The sequence below is a fragment of the Pristis pectinata genome, chromosome 22 (assembly GCF_009764475.1).
Source record: "Pristis pectinata isolate sPriPec2 chromosome 22, sPriPec2.1.pri, whole genome shotgun sequence".
NCBI classification, from domain to species: Eukaryota; Metazoa; Chordata; class Chondrichthyes; order Rhinopristiformes; family Pristidae; genus Pristis; species Pristis pectinata.
This window is the reverse complement of record NC_067426.1, coordinates 3,545,676-3,564,508: the sequence shown is the minus strand read 5'-3', so window position 1 is coordinate 3,564,508 and position 18,833 is coordinate 3,545,676. Positions and strand designations below refer to the sequence as shown.

The 18,833-nt window shown below is 42.7% G+C and overlaps 1 protein-coding gene across 1 annotated transcript in view; it reads right to left on the bottom strand.

Annotated features, from left to right (window-relative positions):
- Nucleotides 1-18,833, bottom strand: part of cd164l2 (CD164 sialomucin-like 2) — a 53,777-nt gene that overhangs the window by 21,746 nt on the left and 13,198 nt on the right. The window contains exons 4-6 of the mRNA XM_052036470.1: nucleotides 8,638-8,712; nucleotides 4,027-4,092; nucleotides 977-1,018 (exon numbers count right to left, since the gene is read on the bottom strand). Of these exons, the coding sequence (XP_051892430.1) occupies nucleotides 977-1,018; nucleotides 4,027-4,092; nucleotides 8,638-8,712 (183 nt within the window). The remainder of the gene's footprint in view (nucleotides 1-976; nucleotides 1,019-4,026; nucleotides 4,093-8,637; nucleotides 8,713-18,833) is intronic.

Genomic DNA, 18,833 nt, shown 5'->3' with positions numbered 1-18,833 from the left:
TTCGGTAGCTAAAATTAATCATTGCACCCAGCCTGATCTCCATGTTAAACTGAACCAGAAAGCTCTTGGCTGCAATACTGGAACTATGGATTAATCCCAAAGATACACAAACTGAAAGCACTGCAATGGCTTATACACCCTACAGAGCTCGATCTCTAACAATTTCCAAAGGGATTTGTACGTGTCGTTGATTTGTCAGACTTAAAATTACAGATCACTGGACACTAGCTCACCTATCAACTGGACACATTACTGCCTTCCAGACTGGAATTCAACAATTTCAGCCGCTTGCATCTCCTCCAGTAGAATCTTTTCTCATCTCATTACTGGTTCCTTTTGCCTTGGGTCACTGTCACTCATTGAATCCCTATTTTCCACAGATCCTGCACTCTTCTTTCCCACTGCCAGTTTCCCCTAACCCCCCCCGCAACCTGCATCCTGGACCTCCCAGCTTCTATTCCTCTTCTGGCAGAGGGTCATCATCCCAAAATGTGACATTTCTTTCCACACAGATGCTGCCTGACCTGCTAAACATTTCCGGTGTAGTTTTTAAAATCATAAAACTATTACTGAGGTGATGAGGATCAAGATGCATCACTGCTTGCTGAATAAAATATTCTGCTTTGGACTGGAGGCTATTTTAAACAATAGCAGGTTTTTAAAAACCAAAGCCAAATAACATTTAAAACTATTAAAAATACTCATTAAGAGCTGAGCAGGTGCTTTGCAACGACGATCCTCTGAGTATTCGCCTTTACTTATCCAACAGTGTTAAGTGTTATTCTCCAGTGTACACCCAGAATCATTATTGCAAGATCAATAATTCTACAGAAGTTTCCCACGGGAATGTAAACTTTATGTCAATATTGGCAACTACAGAAGCAGAAAAAATATTACGCTATATAGAGGTACTAATGCCAAATCTTATGTGACCATGTTAGTTAGGGAAACATATCACATATTAGCCAAAGTATACCTGCAGTTACGGTGGAAATTTCCTTAGTGGTAGACATGACAGCTGGTAGTTGAAGAAAGGAGGGAAAAAAGAGAAAGAGAGAGAGGAATAATCTCATTATTATACCAAATCACTCCCATACTTAGACATTTTCTTCTGTTACCACATCTGGAGACACACAAGCGCTTTTTGTTTTACATTGATCAAATACACAAACCTTGCCCCATGTTTTAAAAAGCTTTTCCCTCGTCCCAATTTAAAGGAATTGGATTCCCAGGTACATTTTCTTTGCACTAAACTAATGGAATAACAACCCCATTCTCCAAACCAACCCCCCTCTCAAAGTTTAATAACTAACTTTGCATATTCTTATAGCACACTCACACTATTGAAAGAATTGTGTGAGCGACAGCAGTTTTTTGATGCCGTGTATAACAAACCATACTGACGGGACTGCATATTCTGTGCAACTGGATGTGGAATTCAGACTGGGAGAGAAAACCAGGGTGGACAACATAGGTTTGATCCGCCTCAAAAAAACCCTATAAAAACCAGGTTTGTTCAACACTAGTTTATTTTAAAATAGCTTCCCTTTGAATATGCTCAGGTAAATTTCTCAAAGCATTTGGTGCACAATTCAGGAGCAACATAGTTTAGGAGAAATGAAAATAGACACTGCAGATGCTGGAAATCTAAAACAAAAACAGATAAATGCTAGAAATACTCAGCAGGTCAGGTAGCATCTGTGGGAAGAACAATTCTTGTTTCAGGTAAAAGACCCTTCATAATGTGGCCTGACCTGCTGAGTATTTCCAGCATTTCTTCTTTATTAAAACAATGTTTTTTTTTGTTCGAAAGAAATCTGCCTTTAGCTTTTAGAACCACAAGACGGGTTTGTAGCATTAAGACTGGGTAATCAACTAAAATATTGGTTTATGGAGTTTAAGATGAGCTAGTATTGGACATAGCACATAATACTTGACACAATTAACATAACATCCAATTACAGATAATAAAGGTCAAAGAATACAGTCAGGGGCCAAGTAGTAGCAAGGAAACCCAGCTGGCTCTGAATCTCTACACAGTAGGATTACAGGATGTCTAGTCAGAGGGGCAGAAAGTAAAGATCAGCATCAGAACCACTGTGGTTCACAACTTCTGTTGTGTTAAGTCTAAATTTAGACAGTTGCCTTTATACTGAAGCTTTTCTCCATTCCCCAGTGCAGCAATCCAAATTATTTGGAGTACTTTTCAAATCCCATTGATGCTTCACAAAAATCAGGATCACTTATGTCGTACTACTATGAAGTTTGAGAATGGTGCTCAATTTGTGGGTTGGAATTGGCAGAGGCAGACTCCATCAAATGACCAAAGTAACCTCGCACAGCAGAAATACAAACTGACTAATGGATTTCAACACCAATCAGATGGAGGCGTTATATTTTGGTAAAACGTCACATACTCCTTAGAAGAACATAAATGGGGCAAGGGGAAGAAATCATAAACTGACGTGGTGTAACAGCCTTAAAAATCCATATCCAATCATGAGGGACCATGCAAGCAAGGTGGTTGCCAACTGGCCCTCCAAGGCTGCTGCACCCTTTAACAAGAACAGGGTTGATCCAAACGCAACATCAGTTCTACATCTGTCTACCAGTAATCTTTCATACCACCTTAAAATATCCAAATCCTCTGTTCCTCAAAAGGGTGGTGGAAGCAGAGTTCCAAAGGCACTCAGCCCTTGAGAAAACCATTTTGTCTGAAATAGGAGCCTCTTATTTTTATGTGGTCCCCAATTCTACATTCTCCCACAAGAGAAAACTTCCTCTCCACACCCATCCTGTCAGGACCCTTCCTACCTCATGATTCAATCGACCTCTCCCACTCATCTACACTTCATGGATACAAGCCTATTCTTTCCTCAAGACTTCAGTGTAGATACCGTCTGCTTCCAAAGCCATTATTTTTGGCTGGGATATGGCATGTGAAAGACAAAGGTCCTCTACCAATCTTCCCCCCATTGCCCACCGACAATAAAAGCTCATGACAAGACCCTGGATAAAGTGGAACACTTCCCATACACGGGGAGCGAGTTTCTGGTGTGGGCAGACACGAATGAAATTCATCACTGCCTTCAGCGCACTGACACAGCCTTTGGTCAATTGAGGAAGAGAGTAACTGACGATCAAGATCTCAGACCTTGCAGAGAACTGGTGGTCTACTAGGCAGCAGTGATTCTTGCCCTCCTATATGCTTCCGAGATCTGAACTACTTTCCATAGGCACCCAAAGGCCCCAGTTACAATCAGCCAGTTATGTTGGGCAGGCCATGTTGTTCGTGTGACCACCAGACTCACTATTCCAAGCTCTTATGGGAAGAAAATGTCAGGCAGACAGGAAAAGTTTCAAGGATGTGCTTGTGTCCTCCACGAAAAGCAACATCCCACTGATTCCCAAGAATGTCCAGCCTACAACCAGTGGAGACCATTCACGATGGTACTGAGAACCTAAAGGCCATTCATTCGGATGACACAAAAGCCCTGGGTAAACAGCAGGAGCACACTACCTCACAAGCCACCTACCTACCCTGTCAGGTACCTCCAGCCCATCTGTGGGGTGGGGAGGGGAGGAAGAGAAAGAGGGAGTCTGTGCACTGACCTCAGAGTCCGTACACCAGAGAAAGCAGTTGTCCTCAATGCTAAGGAGACTGCTTAAGATACTGACACAGTTAGACAAGGAAAGTCAGAGGGTAGTAAAGTACAAGACACCCACAAGGTCTGGTTAGGCAGAAGTGTTTGTGTTGTGTGCACTATGCAATTCCGCAAAAATGCCGCATCTGCAGTTGGAATTAGCAAAATACTCCAAATACGTTTCACCACTCCCTGCTCAAGATAAATCCATGCTGAGAATTCCCCTCCCCCAATAGCTTTGCAACAAGAGTCATGGTCAGGACAGTTCTATAGCACCACTGCTTTCACTACCAAAGCAGTACGTGGTCCAAAGAAAAAATTGTAAAACTTGTTTAATTCCACTGGGCTGTTTCTAAACTGTATGTCAGTTGTTTCATTTTACCTGTAGTATTGGAGACAGTCGTAGTGCTAGTGATGTTGGTGGCAGGAACAGAGGTTAACTGTAGAACTGAGGAGACAACAGTTATATTTACAGAAATATTCTATACAGTGCAATTTTGTTTTGAACTGAAACCATTAAGTTGCCAATTATTCATTCTTCCAGTTACCCACATTAGACAAATCAAACTCTTAAAAACTTTATCTATTCTTTGTAAATTTCCCTGCACATCCTTTCCCATAACTTCTGTCAGATTTCAACACATCCTTCCTGGGAATCATTTATGACGAGTATCCACCCCCTCGAAAGTGTTAATTATTGCAGCAATTCTTGCTGTTACTTAGGAAAAATTGTGCAAGATAATGGTACCACAATGCATTTCCTGTAAACAAAGCAACATTAAAAGACCAATGAAATTTTCTGCAGTGTTTAAAAAGGTTTTTTAAAAATCATATAGGACAGATTAAAATTGAGTAATCAGTCACAAGATGTTGCAATGTGGCATGAATATCCAATAATCTCATTTCTAGAGGGAAAAAAATCCCATGCTAGGGAGATAAGGGATAGGGATTTAAATAAATCAATCAATCAATCAGGAATGGAATGCTCTTTCTTTCTTCAACTCCACCTTAACCAAGAGGCAAAAGGGAGGTGGTTTATAATGGTGCAGGTAGTTAATTGAAAACTTAACCTACAGAAATTCAATGGTTTCAGATCAACTCCAAACCCCATATGAAGCATCATCCTGAACAGCTAAACCAACAAAATCAATCAAGGTACTGTATATCTACTAACATTATTCCTAATCTTTATTACAATGTCTTCAACTATCAAAATAATTTCAATTTTAGTCCTAAACAAGGTAACTGCCACTTATGCACAAACCCTTCTTTGCAAACCCCTACCATCCTGTTCCCAAAAAAACTTTGTGAAAAGAGGCCAGGAATATCCTTCATCTGGAGACACAAGACTGCAGATGCTGGATCTGCAGCAATACACAAAAGGAGCTGGAGGAACTCAGCAGATCAGGCAGCATCTATCGAGGGAAATGGACAGTCAACGTTTCAGGTTGAGATCCTTCATTTGGATTGAAAGATAAGAGGGGAGATAGCCAGCATAAGGAGGTGAGGGGAAGGGGTGGAGCAAGAGCTGGTAAGTAATTGGTGGATCCAGGTGAGGGGGTGTTGTGTTGTGAGGCAAATGGAGTGGAGAGTGGAAATAGGGACTGTGACTGGGAGGTGAGAGGTGGAGGTGACAAAGGGCTGAAGATAAAAGACAACAGGAAAGGAAGGTAGAGCATGGAATCATAAGGGAAAGGACCCAGTGGGCAGAGTGCGTAGGTGATGGGCAGATGGAGGGGAGAGAAGGGGAAAGAAATGGGGCAGGGGTGCAGAGGTGGGTATAGGAGGAACTGGGTAGATCAGGCAGATACAAACAAAAGGACTGTAGGAACAATATACCCAGAATTGGAGAATTCAAATGTTCATGCCATCATGAGGTAGACTGCCCAGGTGGAATACAAGATGCTGTTCCTCTAGTTTATGTTTAGCCTCACCCTGGCAGTGGAGGAGGCAGAGAACAGACATGTTGGTGTGGGGAAGGGGGGGGGGGAAGAAGAGGAATTAAAATGGCTGGCAACTGCGAGATGCAGACTGCCATGGCAGACAGAGCACAAATGCTCAGCGAGGCAGTCACCTAGTCTGCGCCGGGTCTCACTGATGTAGAAGAGACCACATCGAGAGTAGCAAAATGCAACAAAATAAGGTTGGAGGAGATGCATTAGAGTCTGCCTCACCTGGAAGGACTGTTTAGGGCCCTGAATGGTGGTGAGAGAGGTGGTATAGGGACAGTTTTAGAGGAAAGTGCCTGGGGAGGGATGAGCAGACCTGGGAGTCAGAGTGGTCCCTGCAGAAAGCAGTGGAGGGGAAGATGTGGCTGGTGGTGGGATCACGTTGTAGCTGGCAGATGCAGATTGGTAGACTTCAGGTTCTTTCATTTCCCAGACATTGCTTCTTGCTCTTTACTGGAACCTATATTAACTAGAGCAATTGGTGAAAATAAAGTTAAGCCACTTCATTTAGTTTCCAAGTTTCAGTACCTGAAAATCGTGACAGCCAAGACAGAAATTGCATTTAATTCCAGATTAGCCTTATGGAAATCTTGGAAACAAGGGGATGTTTTAAACATAACCCAGGGGAATGGTATTAGACAAGAGAACTTGTTCCGCTTGCAACTCCCAGACACCAAAATTTGAAACGTTGCCTTAAAACCAAAATAAAAATCAATATATCGATGACATCTTTCCAAAAAAGAACATTTTCCAGTGACAATGTACCATGGCACCAGAAGCTAAAGCTGAACATGAGCAGCAACTAGAGCTGATAATGGGGGACAGAAAAGTAAAGGGTTGGATCCCAGATCTCAGTAGTTTGGGCATAACAAGGGCATGGGATCTAGAGAGTGTGCTGCCAAGGTAACTCAAAACCAGTGATCAGGAAGGTGGCGTGGCCCACTCAGCAACTAGACCCTGTTCTGCTGTTCAATAAGATCATGGCTGATCCAGCTTTCTTCAAATTCACTTTCAGGTCCTCTCCCCCTAACCTGTATTTCCCTTACTGATTAAATAGCTAATTCAGTTTTGAAGATATTCAGGGATTCAACCTTCAGGGGTTTTCTGGAGCAAAGAATTCCAAAGACTCAACTCTCGGAAGGAATTCTTCCTCATCTTAAACAGATGCCCTCTTATTCTCAGTGCACTGTGGTCCTAGACTCTTCCACAAGAGGAAACATTTCCCTAGCATTTCTCCATTAAGCCCTCTAAGAATCTGGTGTTCCAATAAGATTGCCTTTCATTCCTTTAAACTCAAATGTTTGGATTCATTAGATGTTCCAATGTTTCCTCATGACACACTCTCTCCATAGTTGGGATTATCCCAAAGAACCTTTACTGAACTACCTTCAGTGATAATCTCTCTCCTTAAGACAACCAAAATTGTTCACATTACTCACACTAGTGTTGCATTGTTGCAGTCAGACTTCCCTACTCTTATATTGCCTCTCCCCTGAAATAAGAGCCAGCATTCCATTCACCTTTCTGATTATCTGCTGCAACCAGATGCAGCTTTTGTATTTCTAAGCACTACTGCTTAAACCCGAGGCGATGTGGAGCAAGAATACAGAAAGGTGGCCAGTATCAGCAAGGTGAAGGTCACGTCTGGAGCAGGTTGCTGAAGGAGTTTATCTTCAGCCCCTCAACCCATTTCTGATAGGAATGAAACCAGGTTAATCCAGTCCCAATCCTGGATCTGCACCATCACCCCACAACTCTGAAACCATCCTCTGCACCCCAAACAGCAGAAGACCTTGCATTTAAAGAAACTGAAATCCATTTGGGTGGGAGAAAAGAAGAACATTTCTTTCAGGGACTGCTGCTTTTGGATCGGCAAGGATGGGGTGTGGATGGTAAAAGATCAAAGACCGCTAATTTTGCCAAAGGGAGATGAGATACTTCTTTCATATTCTGTTCTCCTTGTGGTTTAGGGTTTTAACCTCAAGTTCAGAATGTATTTGCTCAGGAACAATAAGTGACTTCAATTAATCCAAACTTTAAAATCAGATAGGCCAAGAAGGATTTTTAGTGAAACCTTTTGGAAGATTTTCCATTGCTCCAGAGCGAATTCATCCAACATCATTTACACCTCCTTTGAACAGCTGCAATCAAGTCTTCACCACCTTTTCAGCTGGTACACCACCACTTCTCATTCATTCTTGGCCTGCTCCACATTCAAGACACTTTGTTCTCCCATCCCTCTCCCTTCTCTGCAATTTATCATGATAGATTTCCAACTCCCTAGTTCCGATGAAAACTTATCTCCATGGCTGTTGTTTGACCTGGACTTTGGGAATGGTGGCAAAGAATCAATCCATCCCAAGTGCAAAAAAGTACCAAGTAAATGTTGAGAACTGAAGAGTGGAGAACACTAGAAACATTCAGGTTACATTGCAACGGGAGAGAAGTCAACCTTCCACAGATGACTCTTCAATAGACCCACAAAAAGTAACGGGCTCAGAACATGATCACATTTGATTGGATAGGGAAAATAAAGATAATATTTTAGAAATTGATGATAGAGGGTATGGCAAAATAGTGGTAAAAGACATGGAAGAAACAGAAGGAGTGGCATTAGATCAGATGCCCATTACATGCTATGCCAATATTTAGATTTTGTAACTTCTTTTGAGCACAATAATCCACCAGGTGAAACACAAGGGCATCCATAACGTCACCATCACAATGGCAAAATAAAGGAACAAATAAAAGGTAGCAAAATAGTTGCTTCTTTTAATTCTATGTCTGGCACCGGGAGTGACTTTCATTCCAGACTCCTGCCAACCAAAGTGAATGGAATCCATTCCAGGGCTGGCCTGGGAAAAGCAGTTTTCCATGGTCCACATTTTGCCACGCCCACCCTTCCCCATCAGATCAGCCAACAGGCTGGGGTAAGTGGTCATAGGATTTCTCGCAGACATGCACCCAATTTGCTTGCACATGGCTTCACATTTCTGGGAAAGGATTCACCGATGTTGTGTTAAGGCAACCATGGCTTCTCTTACCGTCACACGTCAAAGACTCATTGTAGATAGTGCAGTCTGTGAGATTGTCTGCATCCTTTGCAACACACGAGATTTCTGGAAAAGAGAAAGCACTTTATCATTCCAGGGTGGGGAAATCGATCCCAGCTCCAATGATTTCTGTCCCGGGAAATCTGAGATGTTTTTAAAAAACACTGAATGACCAACACAATTCAAAGATGCAAGAACACCGGTAAAGAACAAATGTACTGGGCTTAAAACAGTTCACAAAAATTAACCCACTCTTGGGCATGGATTCACTTTGGAACAGCTCCCTACTCAAGCTGCAGTCTCCCTTACAGTCCACTGTAGAACCACGTTGGTCAACATCAATAAACCTCAGCTTGTTTCCTTCCCATTAGCTACTCCCCCACAACTTTCCACCACCCTCCCCCAATTTTGTCAGATGGACAGGGGCTTTGGATTAAGCAATGATCCAGCAAAGCAAATCTGTGTCATTAAAGACAGACTTGTATTCATATAGCACCTTCAACTTCCCATGTCGGCCATTCCAGAGCACTTTCTGGTCAAAGATACAAGTTCCAGATTTCAGGGACATGCCATATTAAACAGAGACATTCACCAAATTAAAAAGATCCTCCAAGTTAGCAACACAAAGCACTGGAGGAACTCAGGTCAGGTAGCATCTATGGAGGGAAATGGACAGTAGATGCTTCAGGTTGAGATCCTTCATCTGGGCTGAAAGAAAGAGATAGCTAGCATAAAAATGGATGAGGTGAGGGTAGGGGTGCTCCAGATTTTAGCATATGCAGTCTCATGTATCCTCAAAGTCAGGACAGTATTTCCTGTAGAACCATATGGACTCCAGACAAATTTGACAAACCTGCTTTTAGTTTCCCTAGCTACACTTCAAGAGCAAAGTTTATTTGTGGAAGTTGGTCAATTAAGCCCTTAAGCATGGGATGTGAAGCAATACTATTTCATTATGTTCCTGAACAACGGATCATCTGTTTACTGTCCAGGTTGTCAAAGCCAAATAGCAGCAGCTGATTTGAAAAATAGATCTTCATGTTAATACGATCAGCACTGAATGGGAGACTTCTAGAAGGCATGGGTTAAAAGATCCCTAGTTGGCAAGAGGAAAAGCTGTTGCTAACTTTGTAATTCATTGCAAGTCAGGGTTTTCAGGATGAAGGCAATTCTCAAAACAGTTCACCCTTCTGCACAATTACTGGTGGTCGCCATTTGAAAGTTGGCCATGGTAATTTGTAAATGCAATTACCAGAGACAGAGGTGGTCATTAATGTGTATTCATCTTAGAAACATAGAAAACCTACAGCACAATTCAGGCCCTTCAGCCCACAAAGCTGTGCCGAACATGTCCCTACCCTAGAAATTACTAAGCTTACCCATAGCCCTCTATCTTTCTCAGCTCCATGTACCTATCCAAAAGCCTCCTAAAAGACCCTATCATATCCGCCTCCACCACCATTGCCGGCAGCCCATTCCACGCTCTCACCACTCTCTGAGTGAAAAACTTACCCCTGACATCTCCTCTGTACCTACTCCCCAGCACCTTAAACCTGTGTGCTTTTGTGGCAACCATTTCAGCCCTGGGAAAAAGCCTCTGACTATCCACATGATCAATGCCTCTCACACAGAGTATGCATGCCATACACACAGAGACCAATACACAATTAACAGGTTAGCAAAGGTAGACTTTTGTAGGATACATGCCCAACTAAAAATAAGCTTGAATCTAGTTAGCCATTTCCCAAAACACATGCTGTAGCTTCCAGTGTTTCCAAGGATACAAGCATATTTTTAGTCAGGCAAGTCTCCCATAAAAGTCTACCTTTTTCCCCTTGTGCATTAAATTGGTTACTTGGTAACAGTCATGTGATACTGGAGGATAACAAACCAGTGTGAAGATTAGATTACAAGGTGATGTTATTGCAACTCTGTTAAATGATTAGCATTGTAGACCAAAACAATTCTAAAAAGCATACACCTTACACATGGAAACAGCCTTAAATCGAGCAGTAACCAGTTATTGAAAATAGGTGGCACAGTAAAGATAGGTTCTGGCTCTCCACTTGTTACCAAATTTCTTCATGGATTTCAGGTCCTTAACAAAAAAATGGAGGAAAACCCACATCCCTTGTTCCTTTCTCTCTGCTTCTGATTCTCCCAGGTCCTCTTCTCTCTCACACATTCTTTCCAACCTCCAAATACCTAGTTTCATTTCCCTTCCCCACCGGCCCATCACACACACACACACACTCTACCCACTTGATCACCCATTCCCTCCCCTCAGTGTTCCCAGCTGCCCACCATCCTTCCCTTATCTGGTTCCACTCACCACCTTCCTTATCAGATTCCAAATCCTGCAGCCTTTTTGTTGCCTCCAACCATCACCTCCCAGCCTGTTGCCATGCCCTACTCTTCCCTCCCCTTCTGGCTCCACCTGCCCATCAACCCCTCACCACCTGGATCCACCCATCACCCCTCCCTGCTTGATACTGGCCATCTCCCCTTTACACTCAGTCCCGATGCAGGGTCTTGAGCTAAAACATGGACTATCCCTCTGCCTCCACAGCCGCTGCCTGACCTGCTGAGTTCCTCCAGCAGTTCTTCTCCTTGGATTTTTAAAGGCTTCATTTTTAATTGCTTTTGTAGCAATTATATTTGGTAAGCAACTCAAATGCACAAAGTACACAAAAAATCAGAACAGACCTCTCCTACGCTAAGTTGAACTTGATCCCCCCAATCTACCTCGTCTTCCTTGCTCTGTCTATCTGCTTTGCACTTTCTCTGTAACTGCAACATTGTATTCTGCATTCTGTTTTGATGTACTTGTACGTGGAATGATGTCTCTAGGTGGCACGCAAACAAAAATTTCACTGCATCTCAGCACATGTGACAATAATAAACCAATTACCAATTCCAGAAGGCCATTCACTCTTAATGCAACCACCCCAAATATCGCCTGATGTAAAAGAATGGAGAGATAGAAAAGTTCCAAGAGCCCACACACACTGACTACTGTTCAGGGCCTGAGCTTCTGTCACACCTTTTACACCCTGGTCAATCTGGAAATCCTGAACAAAGTAGTAAGCATGAGCAAAGTGCTTCTTTTTGGAAGTACAGTCACCTGCTATGCACACCAGTAACGATACAATGACTAGATCTCCTTTATAGAGGTTGATACAAACCATGAAACCAGGCAAGGTATATAAATATTGTCTTGGGACAACATGGAGAGTGGGCAGGGAGTCAGTTCAAGATCTTGTCCGAATTTCCTACAACTCCAGAGCTGCTGTGTTAGTTCAGACTTCCATGCTCGGGTCTCAGGACTGGGAGGAACACAGAACCCATTGACTCGGGTACAGGAATAATTGTGCCATTGCTGATAGCATAACTGCCTTTAAACATTGGAAGTCGCAAGTTCCTTCACAGGAGCATCAGTGTTTGCTACTGGACCACACAAGGTTATCTCAGATGACCCAAAACTCAGTCAGACTTGGTTTAAAAAAAAAGGACTTTTAAGAAAAAGGAGGCAGAGTGAATGGCTGGGATGATTCAGTTTGTGATACTCGATTGAAGGATCACAGATGGATAATTGCAGGGTTAGAGAAGATCAGAAATAAGGAGAACAGGACAATGAAAGGGTTGAATAGGAGAATGAGAATTGAGGTGTTGGAGTTTGAGAGCCAAGGCAGGCCAAGCACAGGATGTGGGCACATGGACCTCATCACTAAAACTGCAAAACCAATCGGGTTGCAATTGCAGTAAAATGATTTTACTGGTGTACATCCTTACGTCATCACATTGCATGCAGGAGTGCACATTTTCTAGGACACCACTTCCTACATGCGATCAGAACCCTGGCTCTTCATTCAGTGGAGTGACATCTTAAATGATGCTCAATTTCTAAACCATGAAGTGTGTCGTTGGCTGTAATGCACCTTCTCTGGAAGAGAATCTGAAACAGGCCAATTTTTCCAGTAAAAGAACCAACAAAGAAGATCTCTATCCACTGCCTCTGATGAGGGGGGTCCTCTTCAGATGGAGATTATTTCCAACAATGAACCAGTTGGTATACAAAGCAGCTTTGTCAAATGGACCTTTCTGGTGGCTGCTGTCAATGGCAATATTGTTGGGGAAGCCACACATTAGGATATCACAACACCCAATAGTCCCACCGCCCCCAACCCCCATGGCTTTGGGGCAGACAAGTATCTTTGCACAAGCACTGACCAGACATCTGGACCCATCCAGAATGCTTCCCTGTCCCTCCAAATGCTAGTGTTCAGAAAAATGGCTTCAACTACAAATTGGAATTAGACTGCTCTTCCTTGGGATTCAGTGTGATGCATCAGTAACCTCATTTCAAAAGAATTCAAAATAGCTTGAAGTACATGGAACATTAACAGTCTCCAGAATTAAAGGACAACGCTTGCACCGATTTAGCACTTTTCCCAATTTCAGGGAGTCGACCAAAATTGGCTTCTTGCTGTGAGAATCTTTTAGGTTTCCCATCATCCTACAAGGAAAAAGTGATTCCCGATCTCATGATAATGGTGCCCCCCACCAATGCCCCCCCCCAACAAGTGAACACAGTGTCTACTCTATCAACCCTCCCCACACCCCTTGATGCCTTTTGTATCCACAAATCTCCATCACCTTACATGTATTCAGCAACTTGGCCTCCAGCCCCTTCTACAGGAGAGAATCCCACAAGTGCACCACCCCCCGAATGAAGAATTTGCTCCATCCAAGTCCTAAACATCACATCCCAAGACTGTGACTCTCATTCAACATCCTCCAGCCAGAGGGAAAAAAACATCTTCTTTCCATCTGACCAACCTTTTCAGAATGTTGTACACTTCAGTGAAATCCTTCTTATTCCAAGCTGTAATGAATACAATGGACCACATCTGACAGTCCCACCATCCCAGGAATCAGACTTGTCAGCTTCACTGCACTCCCAAGGCAAGAGTTTCCTTTCTTAGAAGCTGCACAATATTCCAGGTTTCACCAAAGCCCCATTTAATGGCGTCAAGACTCTTGCTTTTGGTCTCAAAACATCTTATGAAGACCAATGTACCATTTTTCTTTACCACTTGGCACACCTGCACATTTGCTTTCAGTACAGATACCAACACCCAATGCAACATTTCCCAATTACCATTCACATGTTGCCCTGCTTTTCCCACTCCCAAAACAGTGAGGGTCTTGACATTCATCCAAGCTGTTCTGCATCTACCACATTCACCAACTCATTCAGCTGCTATAAATCTCTCCAAAGCCTTGCTATACCTGCCTCAACTCAATTCTACCCAGTTTCATGACACTGGGGGAATTTGGAAATGCTGCCCATGTTTCTCTAACCCACATCATTTGTATATATTGAGATATATTGAGTTGGGGTCTCAAACACCAATTCATGCAGTACCTAATAGTCACCACTTACCATCGTGAAGAGACCCATTTTATTTGTTTTCATTCAACCAATTTTCAACCAATACAAGTGTGCAACCCCAATGCCATCGTGAATTTTGCACGCTAACCTTGTTTGTGCAGAACTTGAACAAAGGCTTTCTGAAAATCCATATACTCCACACATACTGGTTCTGTTATCTATTCTACCAGTTAGATCCTCAAGGTTTGTCAAGCATCATTTCCCTTTCATTAGGTCATTGATTTGTCTAATGCCATTGATATTATCCAAGTGTCCTATTATCACATCTTTTATAACAGACTCTAGCATTCTCATTGTATTTGATATTAAACTAATCAATCCTTTAGTTCCCAGCTTTCCCCATTCCCAATCCATTTTAAAAAAGGGTTACATCTGCAGAAGACATTCTGTAAATCTACAAAACTCTGGAAGATGACAACCAATTCAACAACTACTTCTATGGTCACCTTTCAGCACTGTGGGATGAATATTACAGGCCCTAAGGATTAACCAGTTTTTGGCTCTATTAATTCCTTTAGATTTTTCTTAAAAATTAATTCTAATTACCCACAAATCCTCTTTCATTGGACTTCATCGCCTAGCAATCCTGAGAAGTTATTTGTGTCCTCTCCCGTGAAAACAGAACTCAAATACTGGTTGAGCTGCTCTTCCATTTCTTGGCTCTCCCAGAGACAGTGTTGTGCACATGGGCCTTAAAGCTGGCTGACAAGCTCAGTCTTAGTGGCAGCAATTGAGGAATTTAACTGGAGCTTTTAAGCCACATCAGGTGTTCCTGAAGCCAAGTACCATAAGGCAAAGGTAGTGTACAACACCATTGTCAAGATCTTTTTATAGATTCTGCAAGTCTCCACAAAAACTGCAGAGGGTTGTGGACACAGCTCAGCACATTACAGAAACCAGCCTCCCCTCCATGAAGTCTGTCTATACTTTGCTGCCTCAGTAAAGCAGCCAGCATATCAAAAATTCCACCCACCCCAGAATCTCTCTTCTCCCCCCTCCCATTGGGCAGAAGATACAAAAGCCTGAAAGCACGTACCACCAGGCTCAAGGACAGCTTCTATCCTGCTGTTACAAGACTATTGAACAGTTCCCTAGTACGATAAGATGAACTCTTGACCTCACTATCCATCTTATGACCTTGCACCTTATTGTTTGCCTGCACTGCACTCAGTAGCTGTGACACTTTACTCTGCATTCTGTTATTGTTTTCCCTTGTATTACCTCAATGCACTGTGTAATGAAATGATCTGTACGAACGGTATGCAAGATAAATTTTTCCACTGTAACTTGATACATGTGACAATAATAAACAAATTCCAATTTTTTTTTACTTAAAGCTACATTAGATGTGGAACAATATTTTCTTGCCAAAGAAAATTCCCTAGGCAATTTTTTTTAGTCCCTCTAGCAATAATTAAGGACTGAAAGAAGTTGTAGTATAAAAAGGGCTTCACCCCTCAAGACCTTCCATCTCACCCTAACATGGAACCAGCAAGCTGCAGTCATTAGCTCATACTCTCCAACAATGGAAGCTATAGAAGGGAGCAAGGGTGACTTCTACACCAACCTCAAAGCCCCTGGTCCACAACCTGTGGGAAATAAACCAATCCTCCTGGGTCAGAAGAGAATGTCTGGGTAGGTACGATGAAATCCAAAGAGGGAGTAGAGAAAGCCAATTCCAGTAGAATCCTCCTCTTGATAGGATACATGGCCTGGGGTTCAGAGACTCAACCACAAGACCTCATTCATGGCAATAGCCTTGAAGCATTTGAACATGTTAGATTATAAGCGACAGACGTGGGAACCACTCGCAGCACGACAGAAACCACAGACTATTTCCTGGAAGGTTAGTTGTTTCTACAGAAGAGGGCATAAAGTATTTGTTTAATTGCTCTGCTATTTCGTTATTGCCCCAATGAGATCTGAAGAGTTTCAATTGTGTTGTGACTTTTAAGAGTCTAATCCTTCTGTGTCAACCTGACCCCAAAACCACAGCAGCAACCGAAGCATTGAGAAAAATCAATCCAAATGTCTAAGTAATGCCATAAAAGTGCATGGTGCATGTCTTCTTGACAGCATCTCACAGACAGCACAAGCAGTACTGTATTCAGGACAGTCCAGATGCTGTGTGAAATCCACTATAATTAGCAACTGTGAAGAGACTCTGGGCTTCTCCACCAAAAGACACCCAGATGAGAACTGGGAGACCTGTGACCCACTTAACCAAAGGTGCAAAGGTTCCTGAATTGGAAACTCTTCCACACTTTGAGGAAGAGAAGAGAAACAGCTCCACAGGCACATGAAGGTTTAGCAGAAAACGTGTGACCCAAGAACTGATGCCTTGTCAATCTCCCTTAAACATTGCCCCTCTCTCCATATAGCTATGCCCTGCAGTATTTGACATTTCCACCCAAGGAAAAATTTCTGGGAATAAAGTCAACCACAAGATATGGGAATAGTTCAGGAAAATGGCTCTGGAGGTGGAAGATAGTCATGAACTTGATGAATGGCAGAACAGATCTGAAGGGCCAATGGTTTACTCTCATTATGTTCCTGTATCATTAAGTTTCTAGCCTTCAAAAGCACAAGAATTTGATTGCTTGTCCTGTAACCCAGCTGTTTCAAGCAACTTGCACTCAAGGTATTTTCTCTGGAACTGCACTCTCGTTTGTGGATGGTGAGAATTTTGAATGGTGTGCATGCATACTTGCTCAAAAGATGGAATGCAAAAAAAGTCTGAACAATTGCCCACAAATAAACTATAAAATGGTAGAACAGTCTTCATGGGATTATCCAAATACAGTGGTTGATTATTGGTTTTAAATGGGAAGTCCCATCCCTAAGACCAGAATTTCACCTTGGAGACAAGAGACGGCAGATGCTAGAACCTGGAGCAACAAACATCTGCTGGCGGAACAGGGGGTTGAGCAGCATCTGTGGGGGGTGGGGGGTAGAATTTCATCTTGTATTCCCCACCTAGTCCCTTTCTCACTTTGTTTCTCACCCAGACACCAAGGGAAAAAAAATCACCCATGGTTGGAGTCATACCTCAAACGGGGAAAACCGTTGCAGTTGGAAGTCAACCATCCCAGCCCATGATACCTGTGCAGAAGTTCCTCAGTGTAGTGTCTCTGATCAAAACATCTTCAGCTCTTTAATGACCTTCCAGTCATCAAAAAAAGTGTTCAGAAATGGAATGGAATGTTCACTGATAATTGCACAATGTTCTATTCCATTCACAACTCTTCAACATGTAGACCAATTTTACAGAGCAAGACAAACATTCGGGCATGGACCGAGAAGTGGCAAACAACATTTATACCACAGGTGCCACACAATAACCATCTCCAACGAGAGGGTCCCATCACCTCTCCTTGATATCCAAAAAGGTATTGCCATATCTCCCAGATCTACATCCTTGGGGTCACCATTGACCAGAAATTCTGCTTACAAAATCAGGTTGGAGACTGGCTACCCTGTAGCCAGTTTCCAACATCGAAAAAACACAAGCCAGGAGCACGATGGAATACTTTCCACTTGTCTGGCTGACTGCAGTTTAATAACAAACAGCTTAACACCTCCTAGGAAAAAGCAGCCCGCATGACTGGCACCTCATCTACCACCAATGTTCATTTCCTGCATTCGCTGTGCACTGGTGGTGGAATGTGTGCCACCTACAAAAATGAATTGCTGTTATTTGCCTTTGCCACTCCAACAGCACCTCCCTAACCCAGGACTTCCAAATCAGGACAAGGACCACCACTTCAGAAAGCTCCTCTCCAAGCTGACTTGGAAATGTAACCGCAGTTACTTCATTGTTGCTGTGTCTACTTCCCTAATAGCATTGTAGGAGCATCTACACCAGGACTGCAGAGGTTCAAGACATCTCACTGCCATTTAAGGTCATTTAGTGATGTGAAATTCAACACGTTCAAATCCCCAATCTGCTCGTCTCAGCTGGTTAGAATTGCTCATTTGCAACAGCAAAACCAACGTCCCGAAGGACCATTCCAGCTTTAGACCAAGATCAAGAGCAACCTTTCTGAGAAAGCTAATTAGTGTCCAGAAATACCCTTTTTCTTCCAACAAGTTACAAGTGTTTTGAGGGGGACAGTGCTTCTTCAAGAAGAGAGGAGAACCACCTGACTTCATATTTTGAAAGTCAAAAAATGTATAATCAAAACATGGCCACCATATAAATTGTTATTTTGATGTAACCAGAATAATAGTACTACAAATTCATCATTTGCCACACTACAATTATTGGCAGTATTGCTTCGTAAGCTGCCAACAATTTCATAGGATTTTCAGTTTCTTGGCCTCTCCTGTAGCACAGTCCTACCAAATAAAAGATGACCAAAATTTCACTTATGTGTTCTCTGCAAATTCGATCTCCGTAAACCACTTTTCTCCTGCAGATGTTTGCTTTGTAACCTCTTTGCCGACTTATACACCCCAGCGATAATCTTTGCTAATAATGCTACCTTAAAATTAAAATGTTGCAACTATATCTGCACCTACACATATTATGACAAATCCAAATTCATTAGTCACAAACTCAGGACCAATACACTGTAAGATATCTTTATTGGTCACATGTACATCGAAACGCAGTGAAATGCATCTTTTGCGCAGTGCTCTGGGGACAGCCCGCAAGTGTCGCCACGCTTCCGGCGCCAACATAGCACACCCACAACTTCCTAACCTGTACGTCTTTGGAATGTGGGACGAA